Below are 20,447 nucleotides of genomic sequence, written 5' to 3'. Positions count from 1 at the left end.
AGCCCCCAATCACAAAAGGTAGACATATATACTGAGTTCTTGCACATTCTCAGTAGGATCTGGTGTCTCAGAAAGTGTGCATGTAAAATGATTGTGCGCATTTAGATAATGGATGTGATTTGAAAAGTTATTTAAAATTGTGTTCTCTATCTGAATAATGAAAGTTTAATATTGACATTAAGAAGATTATAGCCATTTTGGACACATTATCTCACTGCTCTGAGATACATAAATATACCATTATCCAGGTCCTAAATATTGATGTTGAGAATGTGGTATAACCCAGCAAAAACCACACCCTTATGGGGCGCCTCCAAACACAAATGACAACAAATAGTAGTGTGAAAAGAAAAAGAGAAAATGGATATACAATGCTATGCTTATACATTATCCAGGTCTACTCACCTGTTGTAGAAAATACTGCAACTTAAGCAGATCATTTTTTACATCCACACAGCCTTGGACAATGTGATCTAGGGTAATTTCATCGAGCATCACAGTGTTCTCCCTGCGTTCAACTGGGGTATCCACACACGCTAACCCTCTGAAATAAGAGATGTCAAGGAGTCTTATAATCTGCTGCTGTAATAATAGAAACAGATTCTGACAATAGATAAGAACCATAGGCCATCAAATATGCCCATATTTCCTATAAAGTGTAAGCTTAGTTCATAGGACAGCCTTATGCTTATCCTAGTCAGTAGTTAGTATGTAGGATAGCCTTATACTTATCCTAGTCAGTAGTTGGTATTTAGGATAGCCTTATACTTATCCTAGTCAGTATGTAGGATAGCCTTATACTTATCCTAGTCAGCAGTTCGTTTGTAGGATAGCCTTATGCTTATCCGAGGCAATAATTAGTATGTAGGATAGCCTTATGCATATCCTAGTCAGTAATTAGTATGTATGATAGCCTTATGCTTATCCGATGCAATAATTAGTATGTAGGATAGCCTTATACTTATCCTAGTCAGTAGTTCGTTTGTAGGATAGCCTTATGCTTATCCGAGGCAATAATTAGTATGTAGGATAGCCTTATGCATATCCTAGGCAATAATTAGTTTGTAGGGTAGACATATGCTAATCCCAGGCAATAATTAGTATGTAGGATAGCTTTATGCTTATCCAGTCCATAATTAGTTTGTAAAGTAGACTTATGCTTATCCAGTCCATAATTAGTTTGTAGGGTAGACTTATGCTTATCCCAGGCAATAATTAGTATGTAGGATAGTCATTTGCTTATCCAGGTAGTAATTAGTATGTAGGGTAGCCTTATGCTTGTCCCAGGCAATAATTAGTATGTAGGATAGCCTTATGCTTATCCCAGGCAATAATTAGTAGGTAGGATAGCCTTATGCTTATTGTAGGCAATAATTAGTTGGACACCTGTAGGCTTATCACAGGCAATAATTAGTCTGTAGGATAGCCTTCTGCTTATTCAAGGATTAATTTGTATGTAGGATAGCTTTATGCTTATCTCAAACATTAATTAGTATGTAGGATAGCCTTATGCTTATCTCAGACATTAATTAGTATGTAGGATATCCTTATGCTTATTCCAGGCATTAGTCAGTAGGATAGCCTTATACTTATCCCAGGCATTAATTAGTATGTAGAATAGTCTTATGCTTATCCCAGGCATTCATTAGTATGTAGGATAGCCTTATGCTTATCCCAGGCATTAGTTAGTATGTAGGATAGCCATATGCTTATCCCAGGCATTCATTAGTATTTAGGATAGCCGTATGCTTAACCCAGGCATTAATTAGTACATAGGATAGCCTTATTCTTATCCCAGGCATTAATTAGTATGTAGGATAGCCTTATGCTTATCTCAGACATTAATTAGTATGTAGGACAGCCTTATGCTTATTCCAGGCATTAGTCAGTAGGATAGCCTTATTCTTATCCCAGGCATTAATTAGTATGTAGAATAGTCTTATGCTTATCCCAGGCATTCATTAGTATGTAGGATAGCCTTATGCTTATCCCAGGCATTAGTTAGTATGTAGGATAGCCGTATGCTTATCCCAGGCATTCATTAGTATTTAGGATAGCCGTATGCTTAACCCAGGCATTAATTAGTACATAGGATAGCCTTATTCTTATCCCAGGCATTAGTTAGTATGTAGGATAGCCTTCTGCTTATCCCAGGCATTAATTAGTGCATAGGATAGCCTTATTCTTATCCCAGGCATTAGTTAGTATGTAGGATGGCCTTATGCATATCCCAGACATTAATTAGTATGTAGGATAGCCTTATGCTTATCCCAGGCATTAGTCAGTAAGATAGCCTTATTCTTTTCCCAGACATTAATTAGTATATAGAATAGTCTTATGCTTAGCTCAGGCTGTAATTAGTATGTAGGATAGATTTAGGCTTATCCCAAACAATATTCAGTATGTATAATAGTCTTATGCTTATCCCAAACAATATTCAGTATGTATAATAGTCTTATGCTTATCCCAGTCATTAATTAGTATGTAGGATAGCCTTATGCTTATCCCAGTCATTAATTAGTATGTAGGATAGATTTATGCTTATCCCAGACAATATTCAGTATGTAGAATAGTCTTATGCTTATCCCAGTCATTAATTAGTATGTAGGATAGATTTAGGCTTATCCCAGACAATATTCAGTATGTAGAATAGTCTTATGCTTATCCCAGTCATTAATTAGTATGTAGGATAGATTTATGCTTATCCCAGACAATATTCAGTATGTAGAATAGTCTTATGCTTATCCCAGGCATTCATTAGTATGCATGACAGCCTTATGCTTAACCCAGTCAGTAATTAGTTGGTAGGGTATCCTTATGCTTATCCCAGGCATTCTTGAAGTCCCCCCCCAGTGTTTGTCCTTACCACTTCTAATGGCAGTTTATTCCGTGAAACAACAGTGCTTTCTGTGTAGAAGCACTTCTGCAAATTACTCCTAAACCTGTTACCCTTTATCATGACCTCTAGTTCTGGTGTTGTTCTTTTTGTGAAACAATAAGAGATGTATTTTACCATATCAATACACATATAGCAGTTAAAGTGACATCTCCCAACAGCAGAGCACTACTGGGTGCTAGCTGAACACATCTGATGAACCAATGACAAGAGGCATACAGTACATGTGTAGCAACCAAACACCAGCTAGCTCCCAGTAAAAAGTTGATGGTCTCAAGTGGACATTATCTTTGCAGGGGGTTAAACACTTAGTCATATGCAAGCAACAAAAATTGGAAATTTGGATAAAATGTTCCTTCAATAATGATGAGTCTATATTGTTTAATATGCACTAGAAATGTCTGCAGAAAAAGCTATCAGTTTCATACATACCTGCCATAGAAGTAGTGGTCTGCGTTACTCAGGTGATGTTCAAAGAGCCGCTGTGGTGGCCACATCCAGAATCCTTGCTGACGCTGTCTTACATTCCATTCTGTTCTTTCAAAAGCATTCATATTGTCATTATTTTCTAAAAAAAAAGTAAAATACCAATCAGTTTATAGCTCACCAGATACACATTGTAACAATGAAACTAAACTGAAGACTAGTGGCAAATAGTGTAGGGATAATGTATCTGGCGCTCTACAAATAACCGATAATAATAATAATAATAATATATCATCAGGATTCATTCCAATCCATTACAAGAGACAAGTAAAGTTAGTTGTGCTTTTGAATACAATACTATTCCAATCCATTATGAGAAAACCTGGTTATCTTGTCATTTTCTAATGGCTCTGCACCAAATTTGTTCGTAGAGAATTCAACAGTGGTAATCCAATCAACCAACCAACCAACCAAGGGCATTTGGATGCTTCTTTAGCATCCAAACATGGAAGAAGGCAGCTGCTTGTGGCGTTAGGTTCTTTTTGAAGCCGGATTTCTTCTTGGGAAAGTGTAACACACTAAGAGCCGGACACCACTAGCGGCCTTCTTCTTCCACATTCAGATGCTAATAAAGCATCCAATTGCCCATGCCTACCAACCAATCAACCTACCAACCCCATTTTTTAACCGCTTTTTTGCTTGATGTTTTCTTTCAACAACCTTGACTATTGGAATACACATGTTGGACTCTTTTGGATGTCTTGGCTGTTTATATATATATATATATATATATATATATATATATCTTTTAGCCTAGTTTTGTACATTCTCTCTTCACATATTAATAAACACAAATTAGTTATCACATACCACATGTTGTGCATTTACACCACAAAATGCATACACATTTAAAATACATTGATCAAAATGTTCATGTTTGAAAACAATAAATGGGGCATTAAACATTTTATAGTGTGTTGTAAAATAAAATGTGACAGACTTTCATTATTTATTTTGCCCAGTAACCTGTAGTTTACACCTAAATATGTGGTCTTTCTAATTCCACTGGTTTCTATAAAAGTAATTGGAGCTGCCATGTTGAAAACCTAGGTTTCCCTTGTCTAACCTCGTCTGCTGAGGACAATTTAAAATATAGAAATGTTAAATAGTTAAACGGCTACATTACACATAGCCATTATTTGCACATTTATTTTTGTCTAATTGGTCTTATTGTCCACAGCTAAAGAATTTAGATAAGGAAGGCCTAGGTTTCAACATGGTGACATCCATTAACTTTTAGAAACTAAATTACATTATAATTATTTATACAATATTTAAACAACTAATATACTTTTTTATAAATAAATCTACATATTATTCTCAGGCTAATATTTGCTTTGATTACATGATTATATCTAGCATTTAGTATTTTAAATTATTAAATATGAAATTATTAACTCCACACATCTTTATACTATTTCTAGTTAAGTGAAAAACTTCTATTCAAACACTTAATAATAATCATAATTAAATTAAAGATCTACCGTATTTTTCACCAGTAAAAATTGCCTTGAATAGTTGGTGAAACAAATGTTTCTAATTTTTGTTTTTGTACCGCATTTTCCACATTCAGCAAAGAAATCTTAATAGCAGAGAAAACGAAAACAAATGTTGCTGACCAAATAAGTACAAGGAATTCTAAAATTCTTAAAAAAAAATAAAAAAAATCTAAATACATCAAACATACTTTATATAGAGTAAAATCCAAAATACGAGAAAACGTGTTACAGGCAAAGTATAAAATTTATTTTTTATCAGGGAACTGCCCCAATAAGTTTAGGCTTATGAACAAGATCATAGCTGTCCTTATTTCTAACAAAATAAATAAAATTAATTAAAAAAATATATACATTCCTACTAGCAACATCAGCTACACCAATGTATATGTTTCTATTGTGGGTTTTATTTAGAAGCGGCACAATCAGAGACAGGAAACAAACTGTTATCCAGACAGAGAAAAAAAAACATTGAACATGGGCTAAACCATTTCCCTCTTAAAACTATAACAAAATATTAATAACAATGTAACCTGCACTCCCTTATTTGCTTCTGCTATGGTCTGAGCAGGCAGGAAAGCAGGCAGTGTAAATCATATTACACAGCCCTGTTAAGTATAAAAACTTTATAAGACTGAAATGAAATAAACCTAACATAAGAATGTTCCATAGTGGAAGAAAAGGGTCCTATGAGGCAGATATAATAATATCTCTCAGGAAAAAAACAAAGAAAAATACAAACTTAACAATTGTTTTTCTTCAGTACGACTTACTTTAATCTGGTTTTGCTTCTTATTTCCAAACTGTGGTTCCTCCCATCAAACACTTACCAAAGCAACAACGTAGCACAAGGAAAACATTGTGTCACTTGCCTGCCGACACATTCCCTCTTACATACAAGACATTTAATAAAAATAAGGCTTCCCTTCTGGGTTCCCACCCTTCGTGTGGCTGGGAATACAGCCCAGCTCCGTCCTGTGACTCAAACCTCCAGCCCTAACTAACCACTTGCATAGTTCTGCAGCTACATCAGAATATATTAATAGAAGACTTTCCAATATGGGGTAACAGGGAAGCGACAGTTAAAGGAACCCTCTAAACTTCAGCAATCCAGATGAGCTTGAAGAATGTGTTAATGACATGGGATTTAAAACTCAATGACACAAGAAAAAGCCAAAAAAACATCACCTGGATAAAGCAACAAGCACCGTCCTGTGATTTAATCAAAAACATTTGCAGGTAAATGAGGTAAGGATGCTGAACAGGATATGTCATGTAGGATCATGTGTTGAATATATGAGACAAACAAGAAATTGTTTGGATTAATTAGTATCCCTGATGCTAGAGGGTTTCAGCATCAAATTACTTGCAACAGAAGATATATCTTCCAGCTGTATGAAGAGATCACTGAAATAGGGAATTATCGGTAATATAATGACTCATTTGCTGAGTTGCTTGCTGACTTTGAGTAAAATTGCTCAGAAGAGTTTGAATCTTCAATGACAGCTCTGAACATTGTGTATATACAAAAATATGGGCAGACAACCTGTCACTGCAAGTTATATACAGCTAGGCATTCTTTTATGATTTTCTTTTGATATGTACAGGACTTCAATATATTTAAAAAGTAATAAAAGTATTAGGCAAACAACAAATACTATGTAAAGAACAATAATTTCTGTTGTAATCTACTGAGCTAGAAAACTGCTCTGGAACATCTTAAAAGTAATATAAAAAGTAACATAATTATGCAACATAATAACATATTGCAAACTTCATAAAACCAGGAGCAAAATGATCATACAATAAAGGAAACGTATACTGTGATTTTTCTCCTCTTTAATGCGTTTGCAATAATCCCTTTTACCAGCTAAAGTGTAATAAATTGTTTACAAATAAATCCTTTAGTTTTATTTTGTCATTTTAAATAGCTGCTTTTGCCTGTTCACTGCCACCTATACTGAAAATGTATGTACAAAAGTACTGGTTATAGAAAAGTTATGTAAACAAGAATGTGAAGAAGAAATCACACAACCAAATGTTAATTTCCAATTGTTCTAACTATTGACATTTTTATTGGGTTGTGGTTTCAATTAGCAAAGTCGCTATTTCATATACAAAAATAAACCCAAATGAGTAATTCCTCATATGTTTGAAACTCTTCACCTGATATAAGAAGTCCCTGGAAAACACATCAAGGTGGCAGTTTTACAGTACACTGTCTCAAAACATTCAACCGAACAATGTGGTTTAAACTAAATAATTATAATTTTTTTGTTTTTCATTTATACAGTATATTTAAATTGCTATCCAGTACAGACACAGTTCAATGTTTGTTTTTTATGTATGTTCCTGGATGTCAAAAGAAGCACCAGCTACTACCGAGCATAATATGTATAATGCATTTTGTGATTGGCTGATGGCCAATGATACAGGGGGAAGGAAAATGGAATGAAATTTTAAGTTTGTTAGAAACATTTTTTGAAATTCAGTGCATTTTATTGTTATAATGCATTTGTTGATTTTGCAATTCTACTGTATTTAATGGTACTTTATGTTACTATGGTTTGTTTTGACTTTGAAAAAAAAGTAAAATAAAGGAATTGTATTCTGTGTGCTACTTGGGGGGGATAGGCTCATTGGCTGATCAAGATCTCACACAGCTTAACTGGTGAACAGGAGCATTCCCAACAAACAAATATAAAAGTATTTATTTTAGTCCAGGAACACCAATTATTTTTTTTTTCATATGGATGATATATAATTGATGAGTTAAAGGTGCATGTAATGATTTAAGGTACTGCAGGTGCATAGTAATAAAGCCGTGAATGGTGTCTAAAAGGCCAATCATTTAAGAAGTCCTCGTATGAGCAAAAATGTGGGTCAAAAAATGTCTAAGGTCTTTTGATCCAAAATCTCTAACATGCATCACCAAAACACTTATGGAATATAATTTTTACAATGATGATGAATTAGCAAAATGGTTACTCAGCTGTCTCTTTTACATTGTTATTTAGTTCATGAAAATTTACATGTCTGAGCTGTCTTCTTGTCGAACAATCATTTATTTTTTATTTTTTTACCTTTCTCAGGAATGGGATTTGCTAAACAACAAATAAAGGAGGTAAGGTGTAGCTTTTCCATTCATACTTCACTAAAAACAGGGAGTGACTATTTTATTTCAGCATGGGTTGTGAGTCTGTGGTAATTGTATACAAACCAATTTCTGAAGGTGTGTCCTCTGGAAGATCAATGTTCAGCATCAAGTCATCTTCCTCCAAATCAGATGTCTCCAGGTTATTGAGAACATCCTGAAAAACAACCAAACTACATTAGGAAATGGAAAAGCAGAGAAGTGCAGGTTAATGGCTGAAAATAAAAAGTGATGAGTAAACTATTATTTCTCCAAAAGGTTCTGTCTTCTGATTACGAGGACATTCTCTACTAGTAAATTAAATACAACTTATTCTCGCCAGGCTACACTTAGTTTAAACATAAAGCAATTAAATGCACACATTCACATTCTGGGAAGCAAAACAGTCTACAAAATATAAAAGGAACAGAACTTTCCTAAATATCTTGATTGAATGAATACTGCAGACCTGTGGGGTTAACCAGTCATGCGATTATTTGCTTACTAAGCAGAATCCAAGTGCTGGGAAATAATTCCTTGCAGAGGGTGGTGACGAAGCAGATTGAATCAGCAAAACATTTTAATTGTAAGATTTAACAACTTAGAGTCCAGCTATGTTTTATAAGAATTAAAACGGACAGTAAACACCTTGTAATTATTTATTTATAAAATATTTTTTTCAGGAAGGATAAGTATAAGAATTAAAAGTAATTTCTGTTGTGTTGCTATAGAATAACATATAAACCAAATGTAAACATCTTAAAAATAAACACCTCGTTTGCTTCAGTTGTATTTCAATAGCCAAATTGCACCCACCATGTGCCTTATTAGGAGGAGCCAATCTGAGCTTCAGTCGGCAGACAACAAGGCTAGTCACACTTATTATCTTAGTATGAAGTGCCTTGATTTGCAATTGTAATAATTTAAAGCCAGTTAAAGTAAGATAGGTAGCAGGTTTAGCCTTGAGAGGTCTGCAGTCTGCAATTTAAGTTCGGGGAATTTGAAAAGCCACAATTTTCAGAGCCATATTACATAAAAAGGAGGCAAAACAAATAATAAAAAAGTGTATTGCAAGGTTGTTTTATCGCACATTACTAAACACTTTACATACAAATATATTCTAATAACAGAGAATTATTTATTTTCGATGTAAACCAGTGTAAAAAAATAAAAAATGACATAAAGAAGCTGGAATTAAATAATCTTGGTGCTGTAACAGCTTCACAATAAAACATAAATCAAATTACTTCCCAAATTTAAAGGGACAATCAAAATGAAACGTTCATGATTCAGATAAAATGTACAATTATAAACATAGACAATAAGACAAATTTATCTTTGTCTCCTTTGAAACGTTGCTCCTTTTTATGAGATCACACTGAGGTAGGCTCCAGAGTGTGCACGTGCCTTAAAGGGACATGAAACCCAAAACTTCTTTCGTGATTTAGGTAGAACGTACAATTTTAAACAACTTTCCAGTTTACTACTATTATCTAAATTGCTTCATTCTGTTGGTATCATTTGTTGAAGGTGCAGCAATGCACTACTGGTTTCTAACTGAACACCTGGGTGAGCCAATGACAATCAGTATATATATATATATATATATATATATATATATATATATATATATATATATATATATATATATATATATATACAGCCACCAATCAGCAGCTAGAACCTTCTTTGCTGCTTCTGAACTTTCCTAGATAAAGGATAACAAGAGAATGAAGCAAATTAAATATAAGTATATTGGAAAGTTGTTTAAAATTCTATTCTTTGCCTAAAGCATGACTGTCTAATTATTACTTTACTGTCCCTTAAGCAATACGGGAGCAATGTTTTAACAATCTTATAAATATAGTGCTCAATACATGTGCATGCTTGTGAGCTTCCCTCAGTATGCTCTCATGGAGACAATTTATACAAAGGATACCAAGAACATAATACATTTGATAATAGAAGACTTTTTTTTTTATTGTATCCTTTATTTGAACCATGAGGGTTAAGTTTTACTACATTTAAAGTAAGCATGAGAGTTATATAGTTAGCGAAGCTATGTATAAAAAAACTGGATAACTCTAATCCCAGGAGCCGTTCCACTCAAACAACTATATCAATCAAATGTGAGGGATGTTTAAAGCACTGTTCATCCTCTTTAGCTTAATTAGACACCGATAATTATTGTTAACAATAGTTTGATGTATTAATTGGCTTTTCCCTTTTATCTGAAGTCACATAATTATGGGAGGTCTAACCTTTAATGGGTTTAACGTATGGTTACTAGATTAAAATTACATATGTTGCATCAAAAAGGGAAGAATTTTAAAAATGTAATATAGTTTTTGTTTAGAATCCAGTTAGCTACACTCTCACAGACTGGTATAAACACGTGCACTTTTTTAGTTTTAACATAAAATAAAACATAATTTATGTAAGAACTTACCTGATAAATTCATTTCTTTCATATTAGCAAGAGTCCATGAGCTAGTGACGTATGGGATATACATTCCTACCAGGAGGGGCAAAGTTTCCCAAACCTCAAAATGCCTATAAATACACCCCTCACCACACCCACAAATCAGTTTAACGCATAGCCAAGAAGTGGGGTGATAAGAAAAAAGTGCGAAAGCATAAAAAATAAGGAATTGGAATAATTGTGCTTTATACAAAAAAATCATAACCACCACAAAAAAGGGTGGGCCTCATGGACTCTTGCTAATATGAAAGAAATTAATTTATCAGGTAAGTTCTTACATAAATTATGTTTTCTTTCATGTAATTAGCAAGAGTCCATGAGCTAGTGACATATGGGATAATGAATACCCAAGATGTGGATCTTCCACGCAAGAGTCACTAGAGAGGGAGGGATAAAATAAAGACAGCCAATTCCGCTGAAAATAATCCACACCCAAAACAAAGTTTAAATCTTATAATGAAAAAAACTGAAATTATAAGCAGAAGAATCAAACTGAAACAGCTGCCTGAAGTACTTTTCTACCAAAAACTGCTTCAGAAGAAGAAAACACATCAAAATGGTAGAATTTAGTAAAAGTATGCAAAGAAGACCAAGTTGCTGCTTTGCAAATCTGATCAACCGAAGCTTCATTCCTAAACGCCCAGGAAGTAGAAACTGACCTAGTAGAATGAGCTGTAATCCTTTGAGGCAGAGTTTTACCCGACTCGACATAAGCATGATGAATTAAAGATTTCAACCAAGACGCCAAAGAAATGGCAGAGGCCTTCTGACCTTTCCTAGAACCGGAAAAGATAACAAATAGACTAGAAGTCTTTCGGAAATGTTTAGTAGCTTCAACATAATATTTCAAAGCTCTAACTACATCCAAAAAAAAAAAAAAAATTGCGCCAAAAAAGTCTGCGCCAAGAATGACGCAATAAAATGAAGCAGGGAAAAAAGTCAAATTTTAAGGTAAGAAAAAAATTGAATATTCAAATACATTATCCCAAATAATGAAACTGACCATCTGAAATAAGGAATATTGAACATCCTGAATCAAGGCAAATAAATGTTTAAACACAAATATTTTATATAAAAGTGCCCAACCATAGCTTAGAGTGTCACAAAAATAAGACTTACTTACCCCAGGACACTCATCTACATGTAGTAGAAGGCCAAACCAGTACTGAAACGAGAATCAGTAGAGGTAATGGTATATATAAGAGTATATCGTCAATCTGAAAAGGGAGGTAAGAGATGAATCTCTACGACCGATAACAGAGAACCTATAAAATAGACCCCGTAGAAGGAGATCATTGAATTCAAACAGGCAATACTCTCTTCACATCCCTCTGACATTCACTGCACGCTGAGAGGAAAACTGGGCTCCAACCTGCTGCGGAGCGCATATCAACGTAGAATCTAGCACAAACTTACTTCACCACCTCCACGGGAGGCAAAGTTTGTAAAACTGATTTGTGGGTGTGGTGAGGGGTGTATTTATAGGCATTTTGAGGTTTGGGAAACTTTGCCCCTCCTGGTAGGAATGTATATCCCATACGTCACTAGCTCATGGACTCTTGCTAATTACATGAAAGAAAAATCAGCTTTAATGTAATATTTTCACAAATAAAAAATTGTATAAAATTTAAAAAGCACGATGCCTTGTGCAGGACACAATATTTTAAGAGTTGAACGTCCTTTTAACAGTGCCATGTGACAAACATCCAAATCTAATCAGACTATTAAATGCCTGACAAATATCCTGATATTGCGGTTCCGGGTCACTGTACCAAAAGGGCTTAGCTGCACCTGATCAAACCCAAAAGATGTACATTTAGGGTGAGCAGCTCCTTGGGCTTTCAAAATATCCCTTTAAATTGGATCTGCATGATATTTTATGGCACTAAAAAAAACTGTACCATAAAGATTACAACAATGAACCAACACTGGACAGTCTGTATATCCAGTCTGTTCACATAACGGTCAACACAACCATCTGTCATTTGACCTGACAAAAACTTTGTCTGGCAACTTAAAATTCCAATATTTTTGTAAACTGCCTTTCCCGCCATATTCACCACACACTGACCGTTGTTATGACTAGAGTCCAGGAAGATTTAGAAATAATTTGTGTGGCATACATTTTAATATTTTACCTATATACCGTAGGTCAGTGTTTTTCAACCAGTGTGCCATGAGAGATCCTCAAGTGTGCCGCGGCAGACTGACAACAGTGCGGGGGTGTCCCTCTTTCAAATTTTGAAATATTGGGAGGTATGTGACAGGCTCATCAGGCATCATTTACAACCATGACATTGACATTCACAGACAATTATTATGATTGTTTGTGAATGAATGTCAATATGTCATGTATAGTTTGTAGGAGGCATGGCAGCACAGTGTGTGTGTGCGCGCGCGTGTGTGCGTGCGCGTGCGCATATATATATATATATATATATATATATATATATATATACACACTGTATATATATCCTGTACTAGGCTACAATGTGTGATTTTGTAAAATTTTGGGATGGTGGTGAGCCATAGGATTTTTTAATGTAAAAAAGTGTGCCACGGCAAAAAAAAGGTTGCAAATCACTGCCGTAGGTAACCAGGGGAGAGGGCAGTTCTGTCCACACTCCTTAGGGGAGGGGTCTTCAATGGTACCAGGGAGGGCCAAGATATTTAAATGTACACACACATATAAACGCACAGTAGATATTGAAATATTGAAATAGATAGGATAGATAGATAGATAGATAGATAGATAGATATGTTTACATGTACATAAATAGATAAAAAGCTGCAATTACATATGTGAGATCCCTGAAACATTACTATTTGGAATAAAGGTAAATTCTTTGCCTGTAAAGAAATCCAGCAAGTGTGGTGTTCTATTTCTCATACTGTACATTTTGTTACCTGCACTCTGGTTGTTGTAGTTGAGAGTAAGAATTCCCCCCACCTGGATTTTTTAAGTTAAGTAACAGCTAAATAAATATAAATTTAAATGAATACTGCAGTATTGGTTTTCTACTCCACATTGGTTAATAAGGACAATTGCCTCTGCTTTTGGGAAAGAGGCCATACTTTTGCAAGTATGACAAGAAAACGGACTTATTCAGGATACGAACACAAGTTTTTAAAAAGACAAAAAACAAAAACTGACTAAACAAAGATAAAAATAAAAGGTTGAGAACAATCTCTCTTTACCTAGAAGTTTGGATTCTGCAGCTTATCATGGTTGGACAATTATTTTGGATAGGGTAAGTCTCATATGACATTTCTTATGCAAATGGATTATGTGAGCTTTTAAAAAACAAAATTTATGCTTACCTGATAAATTTATTTCTTTTTAGACACAATGAGTCCACGGATTTCATCCTTACTTGTGGGATATTCACCTCCTGGTCAGCAGGAGGCGGCAAAGAGCACCACAGCAGAGCTGCTATATATAGCTCCTCCCTTACCTCCCACTCCAGTCATTCGACCGAAGTTAGGAAGAGAAAGGAAAAGCCAAGGTGCAGAGGTGTCTGAAGTTTACAAAAAATAATAACCTGTCTCAGAGAACAGGGCGGGCCGTGGACTCATCGTGTCTAAAAAGAAATACATTTATCAGGTAAACATAAACTTTATTTTATTTTTAAAGATACGATGAGTCCACAGATTTCATCCTTACTTGTGGGATACAATACCAAAGCTAGAGTACACGGATGATAAGGGAGGGACAAGACAAGGAACCTAAACGGAAGGCACCACTGCTTGAAGAACCTTTCTCCCAAAAACAGCCTCAATCGAGGCAAAAGTATAAAATTTGAAAAATTTAGAAAAAGTGTGAAGAGAAGACCAAGTTGTAGCCTTGTAAATCTGTTCTACAGAAGCTTTATTTTTGAATGCCCACGAGGAAGCAACAGCCCTAGTGGAATGAGCCATAACCCTCTCAGGAGGCTGCTGTCCAGCAGACTCATATGCAAAGCGGATGATACTCCTCAGCCAAAAAGAAAGAGAGGTAGCTGTAGCTTTCTGACCCTTTCATTTTCCAGAGAAAATTACAAACAAAGAAGAAGACTGACGAAAGTCCTTAGTTGCTTGTAAGTAAAATTTTAAAGCACGGACTACATCCAAATTGTGCAGAAGACATTTTTTCTGAGAAGGATTAGGACACAAAGAAGGAACAACAATCTCCTGATTAATGTTTCTGTCTGAAACAAGCTTAGGTAGAAAACCTAGCTTAGTACATAAAACTACCTTACCCGAATGGAAAATAAGATAAAACGAAGAGTATTGAAACGCCTAGAGTACAGACACTCTACGAGCTGAAGAAATAGTAACAAGAAATAAAACTTTCCAAGATAACAACTTAATATCTAAGGAATGCATAGGCTTAAACGGAGCCCCTTGAAGAACCTTAAGAACTAAATTCAGACTCCATGGAGGAGTAACTGTTCTGATCCTGACCAAGGCCTGACAAAAGGATTGCACATCTGGAACATCTGCCAGACGTTTGTGTAACAAAATGGACAAGGCAGAAATTAGACCCTTTAAAGAACTTGTCGACAAACCCTTCTCCAAACTCTCTTGGAGAAAAGACAAAATTCTGGGAATCCTAACTCTACTCCATGAGTAGCTCTTGGATTCACACCAATAAAGATAGATACGCCATATCTTATGGTAAATCTTTCTAGTTACAGGCTTACGAGCCTGCATCATGGTCTCTATGACCAATCAGAAAACCCCTGCTTGGATAGGATTAATGATCAATCTCCAAGCAGTCAGCTTCAGAGAAACTAGATTTTGGGTGAAGGAAGTGCCCTTGAATGAGAAGGTCCCTCCTCAACGGAAAACTCCAAGGTGGCAGAGATGACATGTCCACCAGGTCTGCATACCAAATCCTGCGAGGCCACGGCGGAGCAATGAGGATCACTGATGCCTTCTCCTGCTTGATTCAAGCAATGACTCGAGGAAGAAGCGCAAACGGAGGAAATGGGTATGCAAGATTGAAGGACCAAGGAACAGCCAGAGCATCTATCAGATCTGCTTGGGAGGTCCCTAGAACTCAACCCGTATCTCGGGAGCTTGGCATTTTGACGGGACGCCATGAGATCCCATTCTTGGATGACCCCACTGGAGAACTATTTTTGAGAACACTTCAGGATGGAGTTCCCACCCCTTGGATGTGGATCGCCGATAGGTAACCAGAATGGACTTCTGCCCACTAGATTATTTTGACAACCTCTGTCATCGCTAAGGAACTCATCGTTCCTCCCTGATGATTGATCTGACTAGAGCCTAATAAAACTGGACCGTGACTATCCGAGTCCAGGCCAGAAGAGCATTGTAGACCTCTCTCAGCTCCGGAATGTTTATAGAAAAAACAGACTCTGACAGAGTTCAAACAACCTGAGTCTTCAGGGAGCCCCAGACTGCTCCCCACCCCAGAAGGCTGGTGTCTGTTGTCACAATCACTCAAGATGGTCTGCAAAAGCTGATCCAGAGACAACCACCATTGAAGAGAGTTCCTTGTCTCCTGTTCCAAAATTATTCGAGAAGACAAGTCTGCATAATTCCTGTTCCATTGCCTGAGCATGTTTAGCTGCAGAGGTCTGAGATGGAACCGAGCAAACATGATGATGTCCAATGCCGCCACCATCAGTCCAATTACCTCCATGCACTGAGCCACTGAAGGCCAAGGAGTGGACTGAAGGACTATACAAGTATCAATAATCTTTGATTTCCTGACTTCTGTCAGAAAAATCTTCATTGATATGGAATCTATTATGATTCCCAAGAAAGTTACCCTTGTGCTTGGGACTAAGGGTACATTTACCTTCGACCCATGAGATCACAGGAAGGAAAACACCTTGTCCGTGTGAAATCTTACTTGCTATAAGGATGGCGCCTGGACTAGGATATCGTTCAGATAGGGTGCCACTGCAATGCCCCATAACTGAAGCACCGCCAACAGCGATCCTGGAGCCTTTATGAAAACTCTGAGAGCTGTAGCAAGACCGAAAGGAAGAAGCCACGAACTGGAAGTGTTTGTCTAGAAAGACAAACCCTAGAACTTGAGACGATTCTCGTGAATGGCACATGAAGATACGCATACTTTAAATCCACTGTTGTCATTAATTGACCCCTTTGGATCAAGGAAAGAATGAAACGAATAGTTTCCATCTTGAAGGACGGTCCACAAAAAAAATTGTAGACTCTTGAGATCTAAAAAGTGGTCTAAAGGTTCTCTCCTCTTTTAGGAACCACAACCCGTTTGGGATAAAAAAAAATAGAAACTGTACCTATATTGGAACTGGAACAATCACTCCCAGGTCTGAGAGGTCTCCTATGCAGTGTAAGAACGTCTCTCCTTTTGTCTGATCTACAGATCATTTTGAAAACAGAAAAAACCTGCCTCTGGGAGGAAAACTTTTGATCTCAAACCCAAGCCTGAGCGAAGACGGTAAATCTGCCCCCTACAAGATCCGATCTCGGATCGGGGGCATGCCCTTCATGCTGTCTTTGAATTAACAGCAGGCTATGATCCCTTTTTTTAAAAAAAATCTTTAAAATTTCAAAAAAGAGATTATTTCCATCAAGCCAGGTCCCAACAGAGACTTCTCCATGTAAGGAACCACAAAAAGCTTAGACTTAGAGCATATATCCGTAGAACAAAGCTCTAACCATAAAGCCATGTGAGCTGGAACAGAGCAAACTATGCTCCCAGTTTGTAAAGTTGAAGAATTTGAAATAAAGGAATTGGCCAATTTGAAAGATTTTATCCAGGGAAGTTTCTGACTTAATAGCATCAGACAACGCATCAAACCAATCCACCGTCGCACTAGTGACGGTAGTCAAGTACACACCAGGTTGCCATTTTAAGCCCTGGAGTACATCCCACTTGTATTTTTTGTCAGTAGGACCTATTCTCTAAGGGTATAGCAGTTCACCTAGTTAAGATGAAACTACTCTGCCCCCCCCCCCCAGGAAATGTTTGTCCATTTGTCCATTGTTTTTGGAAATAAAGGGAATGCATCCATCCTTATAATTCACTGGACGCACTAGTATAAATTACACCAGAAATGTCTTTACTGGACGTACTATGTTGGGGTCACCCAGACAAGATAAAAACTCCTCAAGTAACAATTCCATCTGAGTCTGAGAATTCTCTCACAGATAATCCCAAAGTAACTTCCTCCTTCAGTAACATGGAGGAACCATTAGGAATAACAACTACTGAAATAATTCATCTAGCAATGTTTTTTACCTCGTGGGAAAAACATATAATGCATCATAACTCGAGAGGAGTGTAAAAGGAAGCGCAGGGCACTGCATGTGGGCTATAAAATTTTGTGGGACACTATAGGAGAAATTTGTGGCATAACTTGACCATCGTCAGACTCCTAAACAACAATCGCTTTAGAAAGAGTAGGTTCAGAATTTTTTTATTTTTTTTTAATTTTACACATAAAAAAAAATGTTACTGTCTCTTTAATCGTAAAAGTAACTTATTGTTGTGAGTCTTTGTTCCATCCTAAGACACAAAGGAGGAATTAACAAATAAACAGCTGAAATTCTTTAATAAAATTTACACATAAAAAACGTTACTGTGTCTTTAAATCTTTAAAAGTAACTTTATTTTTGTGTGCTTTTGTTCCATCCAAAGTCACAAAGGATGAAGTAACAAATAAACAACTGCAATTCTGTAATAAAATTCACACATATAAAACGTTACTATCTTTTTAAATCTTAAAAGTAACTATTTTTGTGTGCTTTTGTGCCATCCAAAATCACAATGGATGAAATAACAAAGAAATAGCTGAAATTCCTATAATAAAATTAATAAAGTCAGAGAAGCAAAGTTCTTGACGGAGGTGCGCCCAGGATGGTAAAAGTGGAGGTCTGTCCAGATAATCCAATGGGGAGGCCGCTCTTCTGTAGCGTGTGTCCACGGTGAAAGAATCTGCAGTAGGGAAACAGGAAGGCGCCAATAGGGTAATAACGCTAAGACCCTGGGAAACAAGTGGATAAGGAGGATACTGATACTCACAAACCAGGCGGCACTAAGACGTGCCTAGCAACGCAGACTTGACCTCAAAGTCGCCCGGAAGACTCACAAAGGCAACGGCTGATCCTCGAGCCAGGCCGGGTTCCGCTGGAGTTTGCTCCCTCCTCTTTCCAGCAGTGGACTGTGCTATATTGTTTTCGGCAATTTGGAGTTTCAAACACTGTTTACCGCTATTCACCTGTCCCTCCGCCAGTGTACAGATTATTGGCATACAAGGAGGAAGGTGTGTCAGTATCCAGAGATCCTGATTGGTCTTACGGAACCCGGCCTGGCTCGAGGATCAGCCGTTGCCTTTGTGAGTCTTCCGGGCGACTTTGAGGTCCCGGTCTGCGTTGCTAGGCACCTCTTAGTGCCGCCTGGTTTGCGAGTATCAGTATCCTCCTTTTCCACTTGTTTCCCAGGGTCTTAGCGTTATTACCCTATTGGCGCCTTCCTGTTTCCCTACTGCAGATTCTATAATAAAATTAACAGCTAAACAAACGTTACCGTTTCTTTAAATTTTAAACTACAACTTTATATTTTTGAGTGCAGAAAAAAATGAGAATAGTACGCAAGTATCATATTCCCTACATACATCTCAGATAAACCTTGCTGAGAGGTGAGCCATCAGAACTTCATGCTTAAATTTAACATAACATAGTTCTCAGGCAGATCCGGAGCGCAATCCGGACCCACTTAATGACAGCACTAAGTGTTGTGCTAGGAAAGAAAAAACGCTCAACCATCCGATGAACGGAAGGAAAATAGCAAGTTCAGTGTCAGTCGTTTTAACATCACTCCTCCCTTGTGGGCGTGAAACACACAATCCCTGAATCTGCCGGGAGATAGAAAATTGCACTCCAAAACGGCGCCAAACATAACCACGCCGTTGTGGGTGTTACCACACACCTCTCCCGGTCGCCATTATTATCTTCAGAAATAGTACTCCGGGAGATCTGAACCTTACATTTTATGCCTGGGAGCAAAGTGCAATACCGCTAATAGGTAGTACACAAATCAATCACACTCCCTGAGCCCTCTTATAGTCAGCTCGGTCCAAGAAAATTAACACATGAACAGTGTAATGTTAAATCTACTGCGTGATTGAATCTATACAAAACCCCAGAGAAGCCACCATCCATTCTCCTCAGCCCCGGTGCCTGCGAAGAAAATGCTGTCACATGAACCTCCCTATAGATATAAGTAGGAGCTTTATGTCCCAGAAAAGTGCTACACTTCCTCTGTCCTGAATCTTCACTTTTTTCAGACCCAGAATAAAAAAAGTCAGCACTTACCTTGTATTCTGCCCGACAGCAGGGCAGCTCAGCAGGTTTAGGAGGTCCTCTCCCTCCCATAGTCCTGTGGAAGATCATAAAGCCTAAATTAACTTTGCTTAGGCTGTTAGGATAAGGCAGCATCAATGTATAGGAGGCGCAGTGAGAATTATATCCCACCAGTTCCTATTGGTATAAAGCCACCAAAAGCTCTACTGCAGAGAATGATATGGACTACGGCTACACCCTAGAACAAAGCAGCACAATCTTGTACTACTTTAAAAATAATAAACTCTTGATTGAAGAATCTTTTCTAACACCTCACTTTACCTCTTCCTATCACTAACGTAGGCAAAGAGAATGACTGGAATGGGAGGAGCTATATATAGCAGCTCTGATGTGGTGCTTTTTGCCTCCTCCTGCTGACCAGGAGGTGAATATCCCACAAGTAAGGATGAAATCCGTGCACTCGTGTCTTTAAAAAGAAAAAAATACAACCTGAGAGTAATTTGCTGACTATGTTTCGGTTTTTCTCTTTCAAATAACAATGTTTTTCTTTTTGTCAGCAGCTACTTATGATGCCTAGTCCCCATGCTAAAATAAACGGCACATGTATATGCTGGGTAGAAATACACATTTAGCGGTGACATATTACTT

The 20,447-nt window shown here is 37.0% G+C and overlaps 1 protein-coding gene across 4 annotated transcripts in view; it reads right to left on the bottom strand.

Moving 5' to 3' along the window:
• Positions 1-20,447, bottom strand: part of CCSER2 (coiled-coil serine rich protein 2) — a 261,285-nt gene that overhangs the window by 101,296 nt on the left and 139,542 nt on the right. For all 4 annotated transcript variants that reach the window (XM_053692037.1, XM_053692036.1, XM_053692035.1 and 1 more), the window contains 3 exons: positions 8,099-8,189; positions 3,329-3,464; positions 406-544 (listed from right to left, as the gene is read on the bottom strand). In XM_053692037.1, the coding sequence (XP_053548012.1) occupies positions 406-544; positions 3,329-3,464; positions 8,099-8,189 (366 nt within the window). The remainder of the gene's footprint in view (positions 1-405; positions 545-3,328; positions 3,465-8,098; positions 8,190-20,447) is intronic.

This window comes from Bombina bombina, chromosome 9, assembly GCF_027579735.1.
Source record: "Bombina bombina isolate aBomBom1 chromosome 9, aBomBom1.pri, whole genome shotgun sequence".
Lineage (NCBI taxonomy): Eukaryota > Metazoa > Chordata > Amphibia > Anura > Bombinatoridae > Bombina > Bombina bombina.
This window is presented reverse-complemented; position numbering and strand designations above follow the sequence as displayed.